This window comes from Heteronotia binoei, chromosome 3 (genome assembly GCF_032191835.1).
Source record: "Heteronotia binoei isolate CCM8104 ecotype False Entrance Well chromosome 3, APGP_CSIRO_Hbin_v1, whole genome shotgun sequence".
In the NCBI taxonomy this organism is placed as follows: domain Eukaryota; kingdom Metazoa; phylum Chordata; class Lepidosauria; order Squamata; family Gekkonidae; genus Heteronotia; species Heteronotia binoei.
Genome location: NC_083225.1, coordinates 187,832,716 through 187,850,583, shown reverse-complemented (window position 1 = coordinate 187,850,583; position 17,868 = coordinate 187,832,716). Strand labels below are relative to the sequence as shown.

General features: G+C 50.7%; 1 protein-coding gene and 1 non-coding gene across 2 annotated transcripts in view; both read left to right on the top strand.

The window, feature by feature from the left end:
- Positions 1-983: 983 nt before the first annotated feature.
- Positions 984-1,055, top strand: TRNAT-AGU (transfer RNA threonine (anticodon AGU)). Its single transcript has one exon. It is a non-coding gene; the product is annotated as a tRNA-Thr (tRNA).
- Positions 1,056-14,192: 13,137 nt separating this feature from the next.
- Positions 14,193-17,868, top strand: part of LOC132569151 (ubiquitin carboxyl-terminal hydrolase 35-like) — a 31,623-nt gene continuing 27,947 nt past the window's right edge. Inside the window, exons 1-2 of the mRNA XM_060235337.1 lie at positions 14,193-14,281; positions 15,925-16,621. Coding sequence (XP_060091320.1) covers positions 15,940-16,621 — 682 coding nt within the window. The 5' untranslated portion in view covers positions 14,193-14,281; positions 15,925-15,939. The remainder of the gene's footprint in view (positions 14,282-15,924; positions 16,622-17,868) is intronic.

Sequence of the window (17,868 nt, the reverse complement as noted above, 5' to 3'; positions counted from 1 at the left end):
ACATTCTTCTGTCTGGGGCAATGATGCTCTGTATTCTTAGTGCTGGGGGGGCACAGTGAGAGGACTTCTAGTGTCCTGGCCCCACTGGTGGACCTCCTGATGGCACTTGGGGTTTTTTGGCCACCGTGTGACGCCAAGTGTTGGACTGGATGGGCCATTGACCTGATCCAACATGACTTCTCTTAGGTTCTTATGTTTTAGGTCCTCCGGGAATTAGGAAAATTTAAGATCTCTACTTCAGCTTAAAAGGGTATACAGAAATCTAATAAAAACGGAAAAAAACACACACACACCAGCACATACAAAAATAATGGGATCTTCTTTTTGATGCCTCTAGGAGGAAGGATGCAAAATGGTTTTGGTCCGTGGTTTCTAAAGCAGGTTCTCAGTCTAGCATGAGGAATCCCATCTCCCTCCAAACTTGGGCTTGGTGTTTCTCTGAGCTTTATCTATATACATACCCAATAATAGCTTTACCTCAAATTAGTGTTCAAGAACTACCTTTATGGCCCGAAGTTACTATGCAGGAAACAGAAAGTCTTATCAATAAAATGAAACTAGGGAAGGCTTCGGGACCTCACTTTCTACCTTCAGATCTTTTTCGTAGTAGAATTAATTGCTGGGCTCCCATATTAGCAAATGTGGAAAGGACCAGGCTGTAGGTGATGGGAAAGACCTCAGCCTGAGACCCTGGAGAGACATACAGTGGGGCTGTAGCTCAGTGGTAAAGCATCTGCTTGGTAGCCAGAAGGTCCCAGGTTCAATCCCCAGCATCTCCAGTTAAAAGGACCAGGCAGTAGGCGATGGGAAAGATCTCAGCCTGAGACCCTGGAGAGACATACAGTGGGGCTCTAGCTCAGTGGTAGAGCATCTGCTTGGTAAGCAGAAGGTCCTAGGTTCAATACCCAGCATCTTCAGTTAAAAGAACCAGGCAGTAGGCGATGGGAAAGACCTCAGCCTGAGACCCCGGAGAGACATACAGTGGGGCTGTAGCTCAGTGGTAGAGCATCTGCTTAGTAAGCAGAAGGTCCCAGGTTCAATCCCCGGCATCTCCAGTTAAAAGGACCAGGCAGTAGGTGGTGGGAAAGACCTCAACCTGAGACCCTGGAGAGACATACAGGGGGGCTGTAGCCCAGTGGTAGAGCATCTGCTTAGTAAGCAGAAGGTCCCAGGTTCAATCCCCGGCATTTCCAGTTAAAAGGACCAGGCAGTAAATGATGGGAAAGACCTCAGCCTGAGACCCTGGAGAGCGGCTGCCAGCCTGAGTTAGACGATACAGAACTTTGGTGGAACAAGGATCTAATTTCAGCATGCTGTGGTTCAGCATGCACGCCGGAAGATCTCTGGTCCAATCTCCAGCGTCTTCAGTCAGGGACAGCCCTAGACTGACTGGCACCCTAGGCAAGGCTAACTTCTGGTGCCCTCCCCCCCCCCGACACTGATAACATCACTGAGATATGGGGGCGTGACCAATGCGGGGTGTATTGATGCAGGAGGGGAGCTGGTAGGAGAAGGCTTTCCCAAAGCCATCTAGCTGGTCAAGCATTTTGGGTGGACCGGGGTTTGATCCTGACCAATTGCTTTCCAATGTCTTTGCCCTAGCTCAGGGGCGGCCAAACTTGCCTAACATAAGAGCCACGTGGAATAACTGTCCGATGTTTGAGAGATGCGAGAGGGGAAGGAGGGAGGGGAAGGAGATGATGATGATGATATTGGATTTATACCCCACCCTTCACTCCGAATCACAGAGTCTCAAAGCAGCTCACAGTCTCCTTTACCTTCCCCACCCTGTGAGAAGGGTGAGGCTGAGAGAGCTCTCCCAGAAGCTGCCCTGGAGAGTCAGTTGGTGTAGTGGTTAAGTGTGCGGACTCTTATCTGGGAGAACGGGGTTTGATTCCCCACTCCTCCACTTGCAGCTGCTGGAATGGCCTTGGGTCAGCCATAGCTCTGGCAGAGGTTGTCCTTGAAAGGGCAGCTGCTGTGAGAGCCCTTTCCAGCCCCACCCACCTCACGGGGTGTCCGTTGTGGGGAAGGAAGATAAAGGAGATTGTGAGCCGCTCTGAGACTCTTCGGAGTGGAGGGCGGGATATAAATCCAATATCTTCATTTACCTCACAGGGTGTCTGTTGTGGGGGAGGAAGATAAAGGAGATTGTGAGCCGCTCTGAGACTCTTCGGAGTGGAGGACGGGATATAAATCCAATATCTTCATTTACCTCACAGGGTGTCTGTTGTGGGGGAGGAAGATAAAGGAGATTGTGAGCTGCTCTGAGATTCTTCGGAGTGGAGGACGGGATATAAATCCAATATCTTCTTCTTCTTCTGCCCTTTCAAGGACAACTCCTGCGAGAGCTATGGCTGACCCAAGGCCATTCCAGCAGCAGCTGCAAGAGGAGGAGTGGGGAATCAAATCCAGTTCTCCCAGATAAGAGTCCATGCACTTAACCACTACACCAAACTGGAAGGAAGGAAGATAAAGAGATGGGGGAGGGGGGAGTGAGGCAGAGGTGGAAAGAAAGCAACTTTAACTTTAAATGCATTTTCCAAGCTGGCAGCTAGTTTGGCTTGGAGAAGTGATTTCAAGAGACAAATGCCTTCTCCAAGTCAGCTTTCAGGGCGGCGGGGGCTTCGAGAGCCACACAATATGTCTGAAAGAGCCACATGTGGCTTCCGAGCCACAGTTTGGCCACCCCTGCTCGAGTTGTATGGGACGCTTTCTGCAAGGTCTTTTGTCTGGGAGAATTGCTTTCCCCCCCCGTTTCTGAACCTGAACACCCTGGTACTCAAAAACCTGCCTCCAAGCTCAACTTAAATTTTGCTTTTCTTGCTTCTTTTCTGGTTCCTGACGTGTTACCTCTCTTCGGAGGACGATCAGAGCTAGATGAGAGGGAGAGGCTGATGGGGGAAGATGGTTTGTTTCCATCACACAAAACCAGCTTGGAACAACAACAAAAAGTTAGCACTTGATTTCTTGACCTACAGAGACCCAGGGCTGTCTCCAAAAGGCTTTGCGTTTGTTTGCTTCCTCCCCCCCCCACCCCATGTTCCTTGTGTAACAAAAGCTGTACAAGCAGTGAAACCCTCTCAATACTCAAGTGGTAATTCCCAAATGAATGAATGAATTGAAACGATAGGCAAGTCCCGAATACCCGCCCACCTGCTGTGTCTCTGCATGAGTCACCGTTCTGGCCTTGTCTTGCCTCTCTTTTTCTAGTCAGCCTCTGCCGGGGGTGGGGAATTCGGTTGTTCTTCTGCGCTGGTTGCGGTGGAGTTTGTTTGCTGGCTCCTAGGTGGGACCGCGAATGAGCTGTCCTTGGAAAAAGATGCCTCTATTGAATTTGAGAACTGTGAATGAGAGCGTTGTTCCTCCCTTCCCATTTTATTAAGACCAGGGCTTTATTTGAGCAGGAACGCAGTTCCGGGTAGCTTGGTGTCAGGGGGTGTGGCCTCATGCACAAATGAGTTCCTGTTTGGGCATTGTTTCTGTGCGAAACAATGGTGCTGTAGCATAATATTCAAATGAGTTCCTGCTGGGCTTTTTCTACCAAAAAAAAGCCCTGATTAAGACTAGAGATCACTGAATTAAGATCACCCTATTGATACCATCTGGAGAGCCAGTTTGGTGTAGTGGTTAAGTGTGCGGACTCTTATGTGGGAGAACTGGGTTTGATTCCCCACTCCTCCACTTGCACCTGCTGGAAAGGCCTTGGGTCAGCCATAGCTCTCTTATCTGGGAGAACCAGGTTTGATTCCCCACTCCTCCACTTGCAGCTGCTAGCATGGCCTTGGGTCAGCCATAGCTCTGGCAGAGGTTGTCCTTGAAAGGGCTGCTGCTGTGAGAGCCTTCTCCAGTCCCACCTCACAGGGTGTCTCTTGTGGGGGAGGAAGGTAAAGGAGATTGTGAGCCGCTCTGAGACTCTTCGGAGTGGAGGGCGGGATATAAATCCAATGTCTTCATCTACCTCACAGGGTGTCTGTTGTGGGGGAGGAAGGGAAAGGAGATTGTGAGCCGCTCTGAGACTCTTCGGAGTGGAGGGCGGGATATAAATCCAATGTCTTCATCTACCTCACAGGGTGTCTGTTGTGGGGGAGGAAGGGAAAGGAGATTGTGAGCCGCTCTGAGACTCTTCGGAGTGGAGGGCGGGATATAAATCCAATGTCTTCATCTACCTCACAGGGTGTCTGTTGTGGGGGAGGAAGGGAAAGGAGATTGTGAGCCGCTCTGAGACTCTTCGGAGTGGAGGGCGGGATATAAATCCAATGTCTTCATCTACCTCACAGGGTGTCTGTTGTGGGGGAGGAAGGGAAAGGAGATTGTGAGCCGCTCTGAGACTCTTCGGAGTGGAGGGTGGGATATAAATCCAATGTCTTCATCTACCTCACAGGGTGTCTGTTGTGGGGGAGGAAGGGAAAGGAGATTGTGAGCCGCTCTGAGACTCTTCGGAGTGGAGGGCGGGATATAAATCCAATGTCTTCATCTACCTCACAGGGTGTCTGTTGTGGGGGAGGAAGGGAAAGGAGATTGTGAGCCGCTCTGAGACTCTTCGGAGTGGAGGGCGGGATATAAATCCAATGTCTTCATCTACCTCACAGGGTGTCTGTTGTGGGGGAGGAAGGGAAAGGAGATTGTGAGCCGCTCTGAGACTCTTCGGAGTGGAGGGCGGGATATAAATCCAATGTCTTCATCTACCTCACAGGGTGTCTGTTGTGGGGGAGGAAGGGAAAGGAGATTGTGAGCCGCTCTGAGACTCTTCGGAGTGGAGGGCGGGATATAAATCCAATGTCTTCATCTACCTCACAGGGTGTCTGTTGTGGGGGAGGAAGGGAAAGGAGATTGTGAGCCGCTCTGAGACTCTTCGGAGTGGAGGGCGGGATATAAATCCAATGTCTTCATCTACCTCACAGGGTGTCTGTTGTGGGGGAGGAAGGGAAAGGAGATTGTGAGCCGCTCTGAGACTCTTCGAAGTGGAGGGCGGGATATAAATCCAATATCTTCTTCTTCTTCTTCTCTCTGGGACTTGACTGAGACTGGAGGTTCTCCAGTTCTTACAGGCACTAACCAGCTTGACAAAGCCAGGAGGTGGCCAACAACTGTTCTTATTTATTTGGTTATTGCCAGGACCGTAGCCAGAATTTTACAAGTTGGGGAGGCTTTTTAAAAAGTCAGGGGGCACCCTTTTCCATCTACTGCTGGCTGGGCTTGCCACTTCTCAGAAGCTTTCTGGGGTAGGGGCAAAAGCCGGAGGCTCTGAAAGTGGCCAAGTGAAAGCAGCCGACCCTAACATTTTGGGAGTGAAGCACTGCACCTTGTGTGCTAGCAGAGGGGGTTTCTTCCGCCTCCCTCTCTCCCACCCTGGCACGTTGCAGCCTGGCGTTCCATCCAGCCCCCGGCCCATTCTACATGGCCTCCGCTGCCTCTTTCCCTGTTCCTTTTGCAGTTGCAGTGCCCTACGCCCTGCTCAGCTCTCCCGGCTCTGGCTGCCACTGATGACGCTTCACTGGCTCAGCCACGGCAAAAAGAAAATGAAAAGAGCAGACGGCATGCTGGAGGTCCCCTGGAAGTCGGGGGGCAGTGCCCCCACAGGCCCCCCTGTGGCTACAGGCCTGGTTATTGCACGCACACCTCGCCTTTCTCTCTCTCTCCCGCCCACTCCATTATGATCCAAAGCGGCTTTACCCCCTTCTCTTTCATTCCCCCCCCCCTACAACAACCCTGAAAGGTACATTAGCCTGAGAGTGTGGGACAGGCCCAAGGCCCCCCCCCCCCCCAGTGAGCTTCCATGGCAGAGTGGGAATTTCAATAAATGTCAGATGTTTGAGAGCTGCAAGACATGAATGTCGGATATTTGAAAGCCACATGGAAGAAAAGGGACGGTGGCTCAGTGCTAGAGCGTCTGCTTCGTAAGCAGAAGGTCCCAGGTTCAATCCCCCGGCATCTCCAACTAAAAAGGGTCCAGGCAAAGAGGCGTGAAAAACCTCAGCTTGAGACCCTGGAGAGCCGCTGCCAGTCTGAGTAGACAATACTGATTGGGGATGGACGGTGGCTCAGTGGTAGAACATCTGCTTGGTAAGCAGAAGGTCCCAGGTTTAATCCCCAGCATCTCCAACTAAAAAGGGTCCAGGCAAATAGGCATGAAAAACCTCAGCTTGAGACCCTGGAGAGCCGCTGCCAGTCAGAGTAGACAATACTGACTTTGATGGACCGAGGATCTGATTCAGTATAAGGCAGCTTCATATGTTCATATGGGAGGGGAGGGGAGGGAAGGGAAGGGAAGGAAGGAAAGAGAAGGAAGGAAGGAAGGAAGGAAGGAAGGAAGGAAGGAAGGAAGGAAGGAAGGAAGGAAGGAAGGAAGGAAGGAAGGAAGGAAAACAGATGGGGAGGGGAAGGAAAGGGTTGGAACACTTTCCCAATGAAGAAAAGTTAAAACGCTTGGGACTCTTTAGCTTGGAGAAACGTCGACTGAGGGGTGACATGATACAGGGGTGGCCAACGGTAGCTCTCCAGATGTTTTTGCCTACAACTCTCATCAGCCCCAGTCAGCATGGCCATTGGCTGGGGCTGATGGGAGTTGTAAGCAAAAAACATCTGGAGAGCTACCTTTGGCCACCCCTGTAAAGGTTTACAAGATTATGCATGGGATAGAGAAGGCCGAGGAAGAAGTCCTTTTCTCACAATATGAGAACTCGTGGACATTCAATGAAATTGTTGAGCAGTTGGGTTACAACAGACAAAAGGAAGTCCTTCTTCACCCAAAGGGTAATTAACACGGGAAATTCACTGCCCCAGGAGGTGGCAGCGGCTGCAGTCATAGACAGCTTCAAGAGGAGACTGGATAAGCATATGGAGCAGAGGTCCACAGCTTATCGTTGGAACTCTCTGTCTGGGGCAGTGATGCTCTGTATTCTGGGTGCTTGGGGAGGGGGACAGTGAGAGGGCTTCTAGTGTCCTGGCTACACTGGTGGACTTCCTGATGGCGCTTGGGTTTTTTTGGCCACTGTGTGATGCAGAGTATTGGACTGGATGGGCCATTGGCCTGATCCAACATGGCTTCTCTTATGTTTTTATGTGACACAGAGTGTTGCACTGGATGGGCCATTGGCCTGATCCAACATGGCTTCTCTTATGTTCTTCCATAAGGAGAGGTGGAAAGAAAGCAACTTTAAATGCGTTCTCTGAGCCATTGGCTGGCTTGAGAAGTGATTTATAGAGACAAATGCCTTCTCCAGCCCAGCCTGTGGAGCGGTGAGGGCTTCAAGAGCCGCAAAGTATGTGTGAAAGAGCCACATGTGGCTCCCAAGCCACGGTTTGGCCACCCCTCGCCTACTCCAACACTGTAATTATGGTTGCCAACCTCCAGGAGGCCCCTGGAAATCTCCTACTATTACATGTTTTAGCAATTTTTCCTATTTTCCGTTGATATGCGATGTATCCACCAATCCCCTCCTAATTCCCATTTAGCTGCCAACGGGCCGAGTTAATCCCTTTGAAGTTTTTTTTTTTTTTTAAATTAAACTTGTGCAAGTAATTTCTTCCCAAATCCTGTGTCTGGCTTCTTTGCCAGGGAGTTCAGAGCCGTCTGTTTAGAGGCATGTGATAGTCACCTGCGGGTGGATTGCTAAAGTTCTCGGGCATTCCCTGCCTGTATAAACAGGACTTGTTTCACACATGGCTTCCCCGATCTTAGAGCAGCTCCAGTGGGGTGCATTGTGTCCCCCGGAAGATTTGCCCAGGGCTTCTATTTGAGCAAGGATGAGCTGTAGTTCTGGGGGATCCCTGGGTCCCACCGAGAGGCTGGCATCCTCTTTTTTTTTATCCTCACAACAATCCTGGGAGGTACGTAGGTTAAGCTTGGGAGCAGGTGACTGGTCCCATATCGCCCAATGCGCTTCCACAGCAAGATTGAGATTCGAACCCGGGTCTCCCAGTCTTTACTCTGAAGCTCTAACGCAGGGGTGTCAGGCTGATTTGTTATGAAGGCCGGCTCTGACATAAATGAGACCTTGTCGGGCTGGGCCATGCCGGACCTGACCATGTGGTTACCTATTTAAGATTAGGTAGCAGAGATATAAACTTTATAAAGGACACGGACAAGCACAAAGATTTTTTTAAAAACTTAACACATGCTTAAAACATTAGCACTCGTTGGTCTTAGAGGTGCTTTCTTTGTATTTCTTCCATGGGATCCAGGGAACTGGGCAAAGGAAGCTTTGGCTCTTTTCTTCCTTCCCCAGGGGATGAGGAGGGGGAGGAGCCTCAGCCAATAGAAGGAGGAGAGGCCTTGCTCAATAACTCTGGTGTGCAATTGAGAGAGCCTGGCAAAGCAAACTCTGCCTCCCCCCGTCCTCTCCAAGGGAGGAGCCTTAGCCAATGGAGAAAATAGAGCAGGGGTGGCCAGCGGTAGCTCTCCAGATGTTTTTTGCTTACAACTCCCATCAGCCCCAGCCAGCATGGCCAATGGCTGGGCTGATAGGAGTTGTAGGCAAAAACATCTGGGGAGCTACCATTGGCCAGCGGTAGCTTTCCAGATGTTTTTTGCCTACAACTCCCATCAGCCCTAGCCAGTATGGCCAATGGCTGGGGCTGATAGGAGTTGTAGGCGAAAAGCATCTGGAGAGCTACTGTTGGCCACCCCTGAAATAGAGGTTTTGTTCTGTAGCTCCTGTGCGATTGACCAAGCCTTGCAAAGCAAGCTGTGATGCAGAAGGAAGCAAGAGAGAGGGAGAAGGAAGCAGTCGACAGCCAGTTGCTCGGGGGCCTGATAGGAACCCTCGGGGGGGGGCTGATTTGGCCCCCGGGCCGCATCTGGATCAAGGCGGCTCGGCGGTGCTGATGTTGTTGGACCTATCGGCAGCGTTCGATACAGTCGACCATCGGCTTCTGGCGCGCCGCCTTGCCGACGCTGGGATTCAGGGGCTGGCCTTGCAATGGCTTTCCTCTTTCCTTGATGGTCGGGGACAAAGGGTGGCGATTGGGGAGGAACTGTCCCAGAGACACATGCTTGACTGCGGCGTGCCTCAAGGGGCGGTACTTTCCCCGATGTTATTCAACATCTATATGCGCCCCCTTGCCCAGATTGCCCGAAGGTATGGGCTGGGTTGTCATCAATATGCGGATGACACCCAGCTCTATCTGCTTATGGACGGCCGGCCCGCCTGCGTCCCAGAAAATCTGGACCGGGCGTTACAGGCAGTGGCTAGGTGGCTTAGGCTGAGCGGGTTGAAGCTGAACCCAGCGAAGACAGAGGTCCTTTGCTTGGGTCGCTGCGGCCCGGGAAGGGAAATCCCCCTGCCAGTTTTTGACGGCGCGCCGCTGACAGCGTCGGGCAGGGTCAAGAGCCTGGGGGTGCTATTGGAGCCTTCTCTGACGATGGAGGCTCAGATAGCAGCCACTGCCAAGTCCGCTTTTTTTCATCTTAGGCGGGCGAGACAGTTGGCCCCCTTCCTGGAGCGCGACGACCTAGCAACAGTGATTCATGCTACGGTCACCTCGAGGTTGGACTACTGTAATGCCCTCTACATGGGGCTACCCTTGTGCCGGACCCGGAAACTGCAGTTGGTGCAGAACGCTGCTGCCCGGCTGTTATTAGGGCTCCCAAGATGGGAGCACATTTGGCCGGGGCTCCGGGATCTGCACTGGCTGCCAGTAACATTCCGAGTCCAGTACAAGGTGTTGGTCATTACCTTTAAAGCCCTGTATGGCCTAGGACCTGCCTACCTTAGGGACCGTCTCTCCCCACACGTTCCCCAGAGAGTACTACGTTCCGGCTCACAAAATCTGCTGGTAGTCCCTGGGCCAAAGGAGGCCCGCCTAAAATCCACCAGGGATCGGGCCTTCTCAACAGCGGCACCTTACTGGTGGAACCAGCTGCCGGAGGAGGTGCGGGCCCTGCGGGACCTAGGGCAGTTCCGCAGGGCCTGCAAGACAGCCCTCTTCCGGCAGGCCTATAACACCTAACTGATACTTGGATGGAACATCTTTGGATGGAACAAAATGCTCTTATAGACCGCTGGCTTTATTTTATCTTGTTTTATTAACTATGCTTTTATTGTATCTGTAAATGTTTTAAATGGAACTGTATGAATCATTATGTTGTGAGCCGCCCTGAGACACTTCGGTGAGAAGGGCGGGATATAAGTCCATTAAATAAATAAATAAATAAATAAATAAATAAATAAATGTTTGACACCCCTGGTCTAACTGCTGTACCAGGCTGACTTTCATAGGGTGGCTGCCGTTGAAGAGTAGCAAGCAGCTCGGCCTAGGTGAGTCAGATGGTATCAAGTCACTTGGCAGTTGCTGTCAGGCCTGGCTCCAATGAGGCTTCCCTCAAAGGCCAAAACAGCCCCCGCCCCTGCCTTTGACTCAGAGAAACAAAGCCTTGGAATACTGCGGTTGCCTAGTAATAGCTACTGTGGGGATCCATTTGTTAAAGCCATAGGCCAGGGGTGGCCAAACTGTGGCTTGGGAGCCACATGTGGTTCTTTCACACATATTGTGTGGCTCTTGAAGCCCCCACCGCCCCATTGGCTGGCTTGGAGAAGGCATTTCTCTCTTTAAACCACTTCTCCAAGCCAAGCCAGCTGGCAGCTTGGAGAATGCATTTAAAGTTGAAGTTGCTTTCTTTCCACATCTCCTTCCCTTCCCCATCTATTTTCCTCCCTCCCTTCTCTTCCTTCCTTCCTTCCTTCCTTCCTTCCTTCCTTCCTTCCTTCCTTCCTTCCTTCCTTCCTTCCTTCCTTCCTTCCTTCCTTCCTCCCTCCCTCCCTCCCTTCCTTCTTTCCTTCTTTCCTCCCTCCCTCCCTCCCTCCCTCCCTCCCTTCCTTCCTTCCTTCCTTCCTTCCTTCCTTCCTTCCTTCCTTCCTTCCTTCCTTCCTTCCTTCCTCCCTCCCTCCCTTCCTTCTTTCCTCCCTCCCTCCCTCCCTCCCTCCCTCCCTCCCTTCCTTCCTTCCTTCCTTCCTTCCTTCCTTCCTTCCTTCCTTCCTTCCTTCCTTGTAGCTCTGAAACATCTGATGTTCATATCTTGTGGCTCTTAAACATCCAGTGTTTATTCTGTGCAGCTCTTACATTAGCCATCTCTGCTATATGCGCTCCTCTTATCATTTGGGTTTTTGAACCCCCCCCCCCCTCAATGTTGTTGGTTTTTTTAATTCAGATTTTCCCCGCAAACCTGGGGTATTGTTCAGGCTTTAAGGTCATCTGTTCACAACTTCAACCACAGGATTTAAGTATCCTCAGATTTGGCCAACTTTGCTATTAGTGTATAGACACAGGCAAAAAAATCGTCTAAAGCAAGACATACCATAATGGAGAAAGTGGACTGCAAAGGTCAGAGATGATGCAGTAAAAGCCAAACGAGACGTACAATAATCATTGCGGCAGAGTGCATTTCTGTAAAATTGAACAGTGCAACTGGTAGAGCGTTAAGATTCGTTTACTGTACGGACAGCACAATGCAAGCAGAGTGGTTGTGAGCAGTGTTCTCTCTTAGCTGATCTAGTGTGAGCTAGCTCACAGTTTTTTAGCCCCCGGCTCACACATTTTTGTCTCCGCCCAGGAGAAATGGCCACAGACCAAACTAATTTAGGCAGCCGCTCACAACTTTAATGCCAGTAGCTCACAAAGTAGAATTTTTGCTCACCTCCTGTGGCAGTGAATGCCATGTGTTAATCACCCTTTTGGTGAAGAAGTACTTCCTTTTTTCTGTTCTAATCCGACTGCTGCCAATTCCCAGGTGGGGTCGGGGATCCCCCGGTTTGGAGGTGCTCCCCCTGCTTCAGGGTAATCAGAAAGCAGGTGGGTGGGAGGAAAATGTCTGCCGGGCACTCCATTATTCCCTGTGGAGACTGATTCCTAGGGTATAATGGAGAATTGATCCATGGGTATGTGATGCTCTGGAAGGGCTGTTTTTTAAGGTAGGTGCACCAAATTTTCAGCATAGCATCCAGGGCTTCCCTCCAAAATACCTTCCAAGTTTCAAAAAGATCGGATCAGGGGGTCCAGTTCTATGAGCTCCAAAAGAAGGTGCCCCTATCCTTCATTATTTCCAATGGAAGGAAGGCATTTAAAAGATGTGCAGTCCCTTTCAATGTGATGACCAGAACTCCCTTTGGAGTTCAATTATGCTTGCCACAGCCTTGCTCCTGGCTCCACCCCCAAAGCCCCCAGATATTTCTTGACTTGGACTTGGAAACCCTACTGACTGCTCAGCAATTTCTTGGAGTGCCCACGAGTTCTTGCATTGTGAGAAAGCAAGAAAAGTACTTCCTTCTCTACCCTCTCTCTATCGCAGGGGTGGGGAATCTCCGTCCTGAGGGCTGCATGCGGCCCTTGAAGTCACGTGGTGTGGCCCTCGGGGATTGCTGGACCGAACCGAGCCACGTGGCAGCCTCCCTGGGGCTTGGCTGGCCAGCGAGGATCGTGGGGCCCAGCCGGGCTGTGCAGCAGCCTCCCCAGGGCCAGGCAGGGATCACAGGGCCCAGATCTACTGTGTGGCAGCCTCCCTGGGGCCTGGCTGGCTGGCCAGAATTGCTGCAGGGCCTGGAGAAATTACTGTCGCAGTTCAGTTTGCACTTGGTTATCCTAGATGGTGTGGCCTAAGATGCTAATGAGTGTGTGACCTAATATGCTAACATTAGGGGATGTGGTCTAATATGCTACTGAGTTCCTGCTGGGCTTTTTCTACAAAAAAGCCCTGGACGTTTGCTTAGGGCAGCGGGCCGTGTGTGTGTGTGCCAGATTAGGCTCTCCCCACATGACTTCAGATAGAAAAACAATCATTTGCATTAATTTTGCTGGCCTTAATGGAGCATTGTTTTTCAAGTTGATCATTTTTACGGCCCACGAATGATGTTATAAATATCCACATGGCCCTTGGCAGAAAAAAGGTTCCTCACCCCTGCTCTCTCCCATGAATAATTCTGTAAACCTCTATGTCGCCCCTCAGTTGACATTTCTCCAAGCTAAAGAGCCCCAAGCGTTTCAACCTTTCTTCATAGGGAAAGCGTTCCAACCCTTGAATCATTCTAGTTGCCCCTTTCTGGACTTTTTGCAATGCTAGCCTATCTTTTTTGAGGTGCGGTGACCAGAATTGTACGCATGAACATATGAACATATGAAGCTGCCTTATACTGAATCAGACCCTTGGTCCATCAAAGTCAGTATTGCCTCCTCAGACTGGCAGCGGCTCTCCAGGGTCTCAAGCTGAGGTTTTTCACACCTACTTGCCTGGACCCTTTTTTGGAGATGCCAGGGATTGAACCTGGGACCTTCTGCTTCCCAAGCAGATGCTCTACCACTGAGCCACCGTCCCTCCCCATGTACGCAGTATACCAAATGAGGCCGCAGCATCGATTTATACAGGGGCATTATGAGACTGGCTGGTTTGTTTTCAAGTCCCTTCCGAATCATTCCGAACCTGGGGTCTTCTGCATGCCAAGCAGATGCTCTGCCACTGAGCTGCAGCCCTTCCAACAGTCCCTACCCCCAGTCAACGGGTTGCAGATAATGGACTGTGTCATGCAAGTCCCAAATACACAGCCAATCTAGTGACCCCGTCCTGTGTAGGGTTGCCAAGTCCAATTCAAGAAATATCTGGGGACTTTGGGGGCGGAGCCAGGAGCAAGGGTGTGATAAGCAGAATTGAACTCCAAGGGAGTTCTGGCCATCACATTGAAAAGGACCGTACACCTTTTAAATGCCTTCCCTCTGTTGGAAATAATGAAGGATAAGGCCATCTTCTTTTGGGGCCCCTGGCTCAATCCTTTTGAAACTTGGAGGGTACTTTGGGGAGAGGCACTGGATGCTATGCTGAAAATTTGGTGCCTCTACCTCAAAATACAGCCCCCCTCCCGAGCCCCAGATACCCGCAGATCAATTCTCTATTATACCTATGGGAATTGATCTCCATAAGGAACAATGGAGTTCCCAGCAGACATTTCTCTCCCCCCCTCCCCGCTTTTTGATGACCCTGAAGCAGGGGGAGGGCCTCCAAACCGGGGGATCCCCTGCCCCCACCTGGGGATTGGCAACCCTATGTATCGCTGTGTCACGGCTGCTTAGCGTCTCGCATGGCCTGCCCCCAACTGGCCAGCTGTCCTGACGATGCAGGGGGGAAAAAATCAGTGATGCAATCTCTTGGCAGGCAGAGCAGAGCATTTTTTGGAAGGACAAGCGAGGTCAGGTAAAATTTTCTCTCTCAGCTTTGGTTGATGCTACGGCAGGCCCCGGGGGAGATGAAGCAGGACGGATCAAAGAATCTCTCTCACGACACGAAATTGGATGGGTAAGCAAAAGAAGGCACTTCTATCATCAGGTCGCGCTCGTTTATATAGGATTTCCCCCCCCCCTCCATAAAAGAAACTGTTTGTTTACTGTTCTCAAGGCAGTGATGGATTTGATTCGATGAGGTGAGCCGGTGAAAATAGTTTCTGGAAGCGTCTTCCCCTTTTTGAGGGGAGGGAGGGTTAAATGCAGTATATACACCGGAGTGGCCAAACTGTGGCTCGGCAGTCACATGTGGCCGGGGCTTTTTTGGTAGAAAAAGCCCAGCAGGAACTTATTTGCATATTAGACCTGACACCAAGTCAGCCGGAACTGTGTTCCTGTGCGTTCCTGCTAAAAAAATTCCCTGCATGTGGCTCTTTCACACTGCCCCAGGCGCCTCATCAGCCAGCCACTTCTCCAAGCCAAACCAGTTGGTGGCTTGGAGAATTCATTTATAGTTAAAGTTGCTTTCTTTCCACCTCTCCCTCCCTCCCCATCCAAGGAAGGAGAGCCCACCACCTCCTGAGGAAGCCTGTTCTACTGAGGAACCGCTCTAACGGTCAGGAAGTTCTTCCTAATGTTGAGCTGGAAACACTTTTGATTTAATTTCAACCCTCGTCCTGCCTTCTGGGGCAGCAGAAAACAATTCCACACCATTCTCTATAAGTACTTGGAGAGCCAGTTTGGTGTAGTGGTTAAGTGTGCGGACTCTTATCTGGGAGAACCGGGTTTGATTCCCCACTCCTCCACTTGCACCTGCTGGAATGGCCTTGGGTCAGCCATAGCCCTGGCAGAGGTTGTCCTTGAAAGGGCAGCTGCTGTGAGAGCCCTCTCCAGCCCCACCCACCTCACAGGGTGTCTGTTGTGGGGGAGGAAGGTAAAGGAGATTGTGAGCCGCTCTGAGACTCTTTGGAGTGGAGGGCGGGATAGAAATCCAATATCTTCATCTACCTCACAGGGTGTCTGTTGTGGGGGAGGAAGGGAAAGGAGATTGTGAGCTGCTCTGAGACTCTTGGGAGTGGAGGGCGGGATATAAATCCAGTATCTTCATCTACCTCACAGGGTGTCTGTTGTGGGGGAGGAAGGTAAAGGAGATTGTGAGCCGCTCTGAGACTCTTCGGAGTGGAGGGCGGGATATAAATCCAATATCTTCATCTACCTCACAGGGTGTCTGTTGTGGGGGAGGAAGATAAAGGAGATTGTGAGCCGCTCTGAGACTCTTCAGAGTGGAGGGCGGGATATAAATCCAATATCTTCATCTACCTCACAGGGTGTCTGTTGTGGGGGAGGAAGGTAAAGGAGATTGTGAGCCTCTCTGAGACTCTTCGGAGTGGGGGGCGTGATATAAATCCAATATCTTCTTCTTCATCTTCTACTTGAAGATGGTGATCGTATCACCTCTCACCTGATGATCTGATTCAGTGTAAATCAAGGAGAATGGGCCACGGCTCAGCGGTAGAGCATCTGCTTGGCTTGTAGAAGGTCCCAGGAGTCCTCAGCATCTCCAGTTAAAGAACCAGGCAGTAGGTGATGTGAGAGACCTTTACCTGAAACCCTGGAGAGCTGCTGGAGGTCTGACTGACCTTGATAGACCAGAGGTCTGATTCAGTATAAAGCAGCTCAAGTGTGAACTGAACTCCCCAATGTCTGCCTTTCTTTCAGCATCTGGAAGTCGATATGGATAAGATCCTTGAAGCCATCTTGAATTCTTCATACCCTGACCACATGAAGCAGGGCTTGGTGCGGCGGGTCATTGACGCTTCAAAACAGCCCATGGACAGCGAGCAGTGTTGGTCGATGCTGGAGCTGTCCACCAAAATTTTCCTCGTCGGAGACACCAAGTTCAAGAGGTCGGTAGGAAAAGAGCTCTTGGAAGTTTGCGGCCACTACCACCAAGAGGCGTTTGAGGAGTTCTTCAATGTCCATTTCCTCTTAAGTCTCCTCCAAGAGGGTTACGGCTCCCTCGGGAAAAGGAGCCTGTACGTGCTGGACTATATCCAACTTGGGCTGCCCTTTGTTTTGGACAGGCCGTCAGCCAATGACATTTTCAGCCTCCTGAGGGTTGAGGTTCTCCGGAAAGTCTGCGAGAGGCCGGGGCTGAAACAGTGTGTGAAAATCAGCAAGCTCTTGACCCAGTACCCCCAATGTATCCCCACTGGCAAACGCCAAGCCCTCTTCTGCCAACAGCTCATCCGGTGCATTGGGCAGTTCCGCACTGTCTCGGGAAGAGAAGAGGCCATTGTGGATTTTCTAGACCACGTAATCAAAGTCAGCAGCTTGCTGCAGAAAATCTGGAAGGCTCAGATGTCCTCCATTCTCCCGTCCTTGAAAGAACTCTTCACTATAATTTCTTCTATGGGTAAGGATGCTGAGTGTGTGTTGGAACTGCAACATGGGTTTAGTAGTATTACAAGAAAAATGACCAGAATTGTGGCAGGTTGTGTGTGTATATTTAGAAAGGCTATTTCAGGGGTGGCCAAACTGTGGCTCTTTCACACATATTGTATGGCTCTTGAAGCCCCTCACCACTATGTAATTGGAGAAGGATTTTCTTTCTTTAAATCAGTCAGCGGCTTGGAGAGTACATTTAAAGTTAAAGTTGCTTTCTTTCTACCTCTCTCTCTCTCTCCTTCCTTCCTTCCTTCCTTCCTTCCTTCCTTCCTTCCTTCCTTCCTTCCTTCCTCCCTCCCTCCCTCCCTCCCTCCCTCAAACATCTGACGCTCATGCCTTGCAGCTCTCAAACATCTGACATCTTATTCTGTGTGGCTCTTACATTAAGCAAGTTTGGCCACCCCTAATCGTATATTGACTCTGTATGTAGAGAGGCCTATTGCACATACAATAGCCCTCTCTACATACAGAGTCAATATACGATTGCCCAGATGATGTCCACAATTAGGAGGGCATACTTTGTCCTCACTTCCCATGGTATTCCAGGATTTATCATGAGATGGCAAATTTTTGCCTTCCCTTCCCACAGTCTCCCCGATATCTGGGATTACAAGGATACAATTTACCCTTGTTTGCTGTGGTATCGTCAGTATCCAGAACAGGAGGGCAATTTTTGCCCTCACTTTCCACAGTATTCCCAGTGGCCCCTTCCCTTCCCTTCCCTTCCCAAGATGCTCCAGGATTTGGCATAGGTGAGTAGGTTCGGCCTTTATTTGTCACAGTTTCCCCTGTATCTGTTGTAGGACAAGGAAGGGTTGCCTCTGGTATCTGCAGTAGGACAAATAAGCACATCCACAAACCAATTGCCCTTTCACCACATCCCCTCCAGCCTAGAAATAGCAGCTCTCCAGCAGCCCTGGCCCCACTCAATGCACAGCAGCCAAGAAGGTCAGAGCGCCTGCTCTGGCTGCAACGCCACTGAGGATGTTCACCGCAGCTGAGAACGAAACGTCTGGAAGGAAAACTTTCTCCAGTAGAACACGGCACTTGAGCCCGAAAGATTCTACAAACCCTAAGGACAAATAAGGTTTGTCCTCACTCGCCACAATGTCCCTAGCATCTGGCCTTAAGTTTTTCTTTCAGTTGTACTGATGTCTCCAGCGTCTGGGATTAATAGGACAAATTGGTTCTCGCTTGTAGTGTTGGGTGCAATTA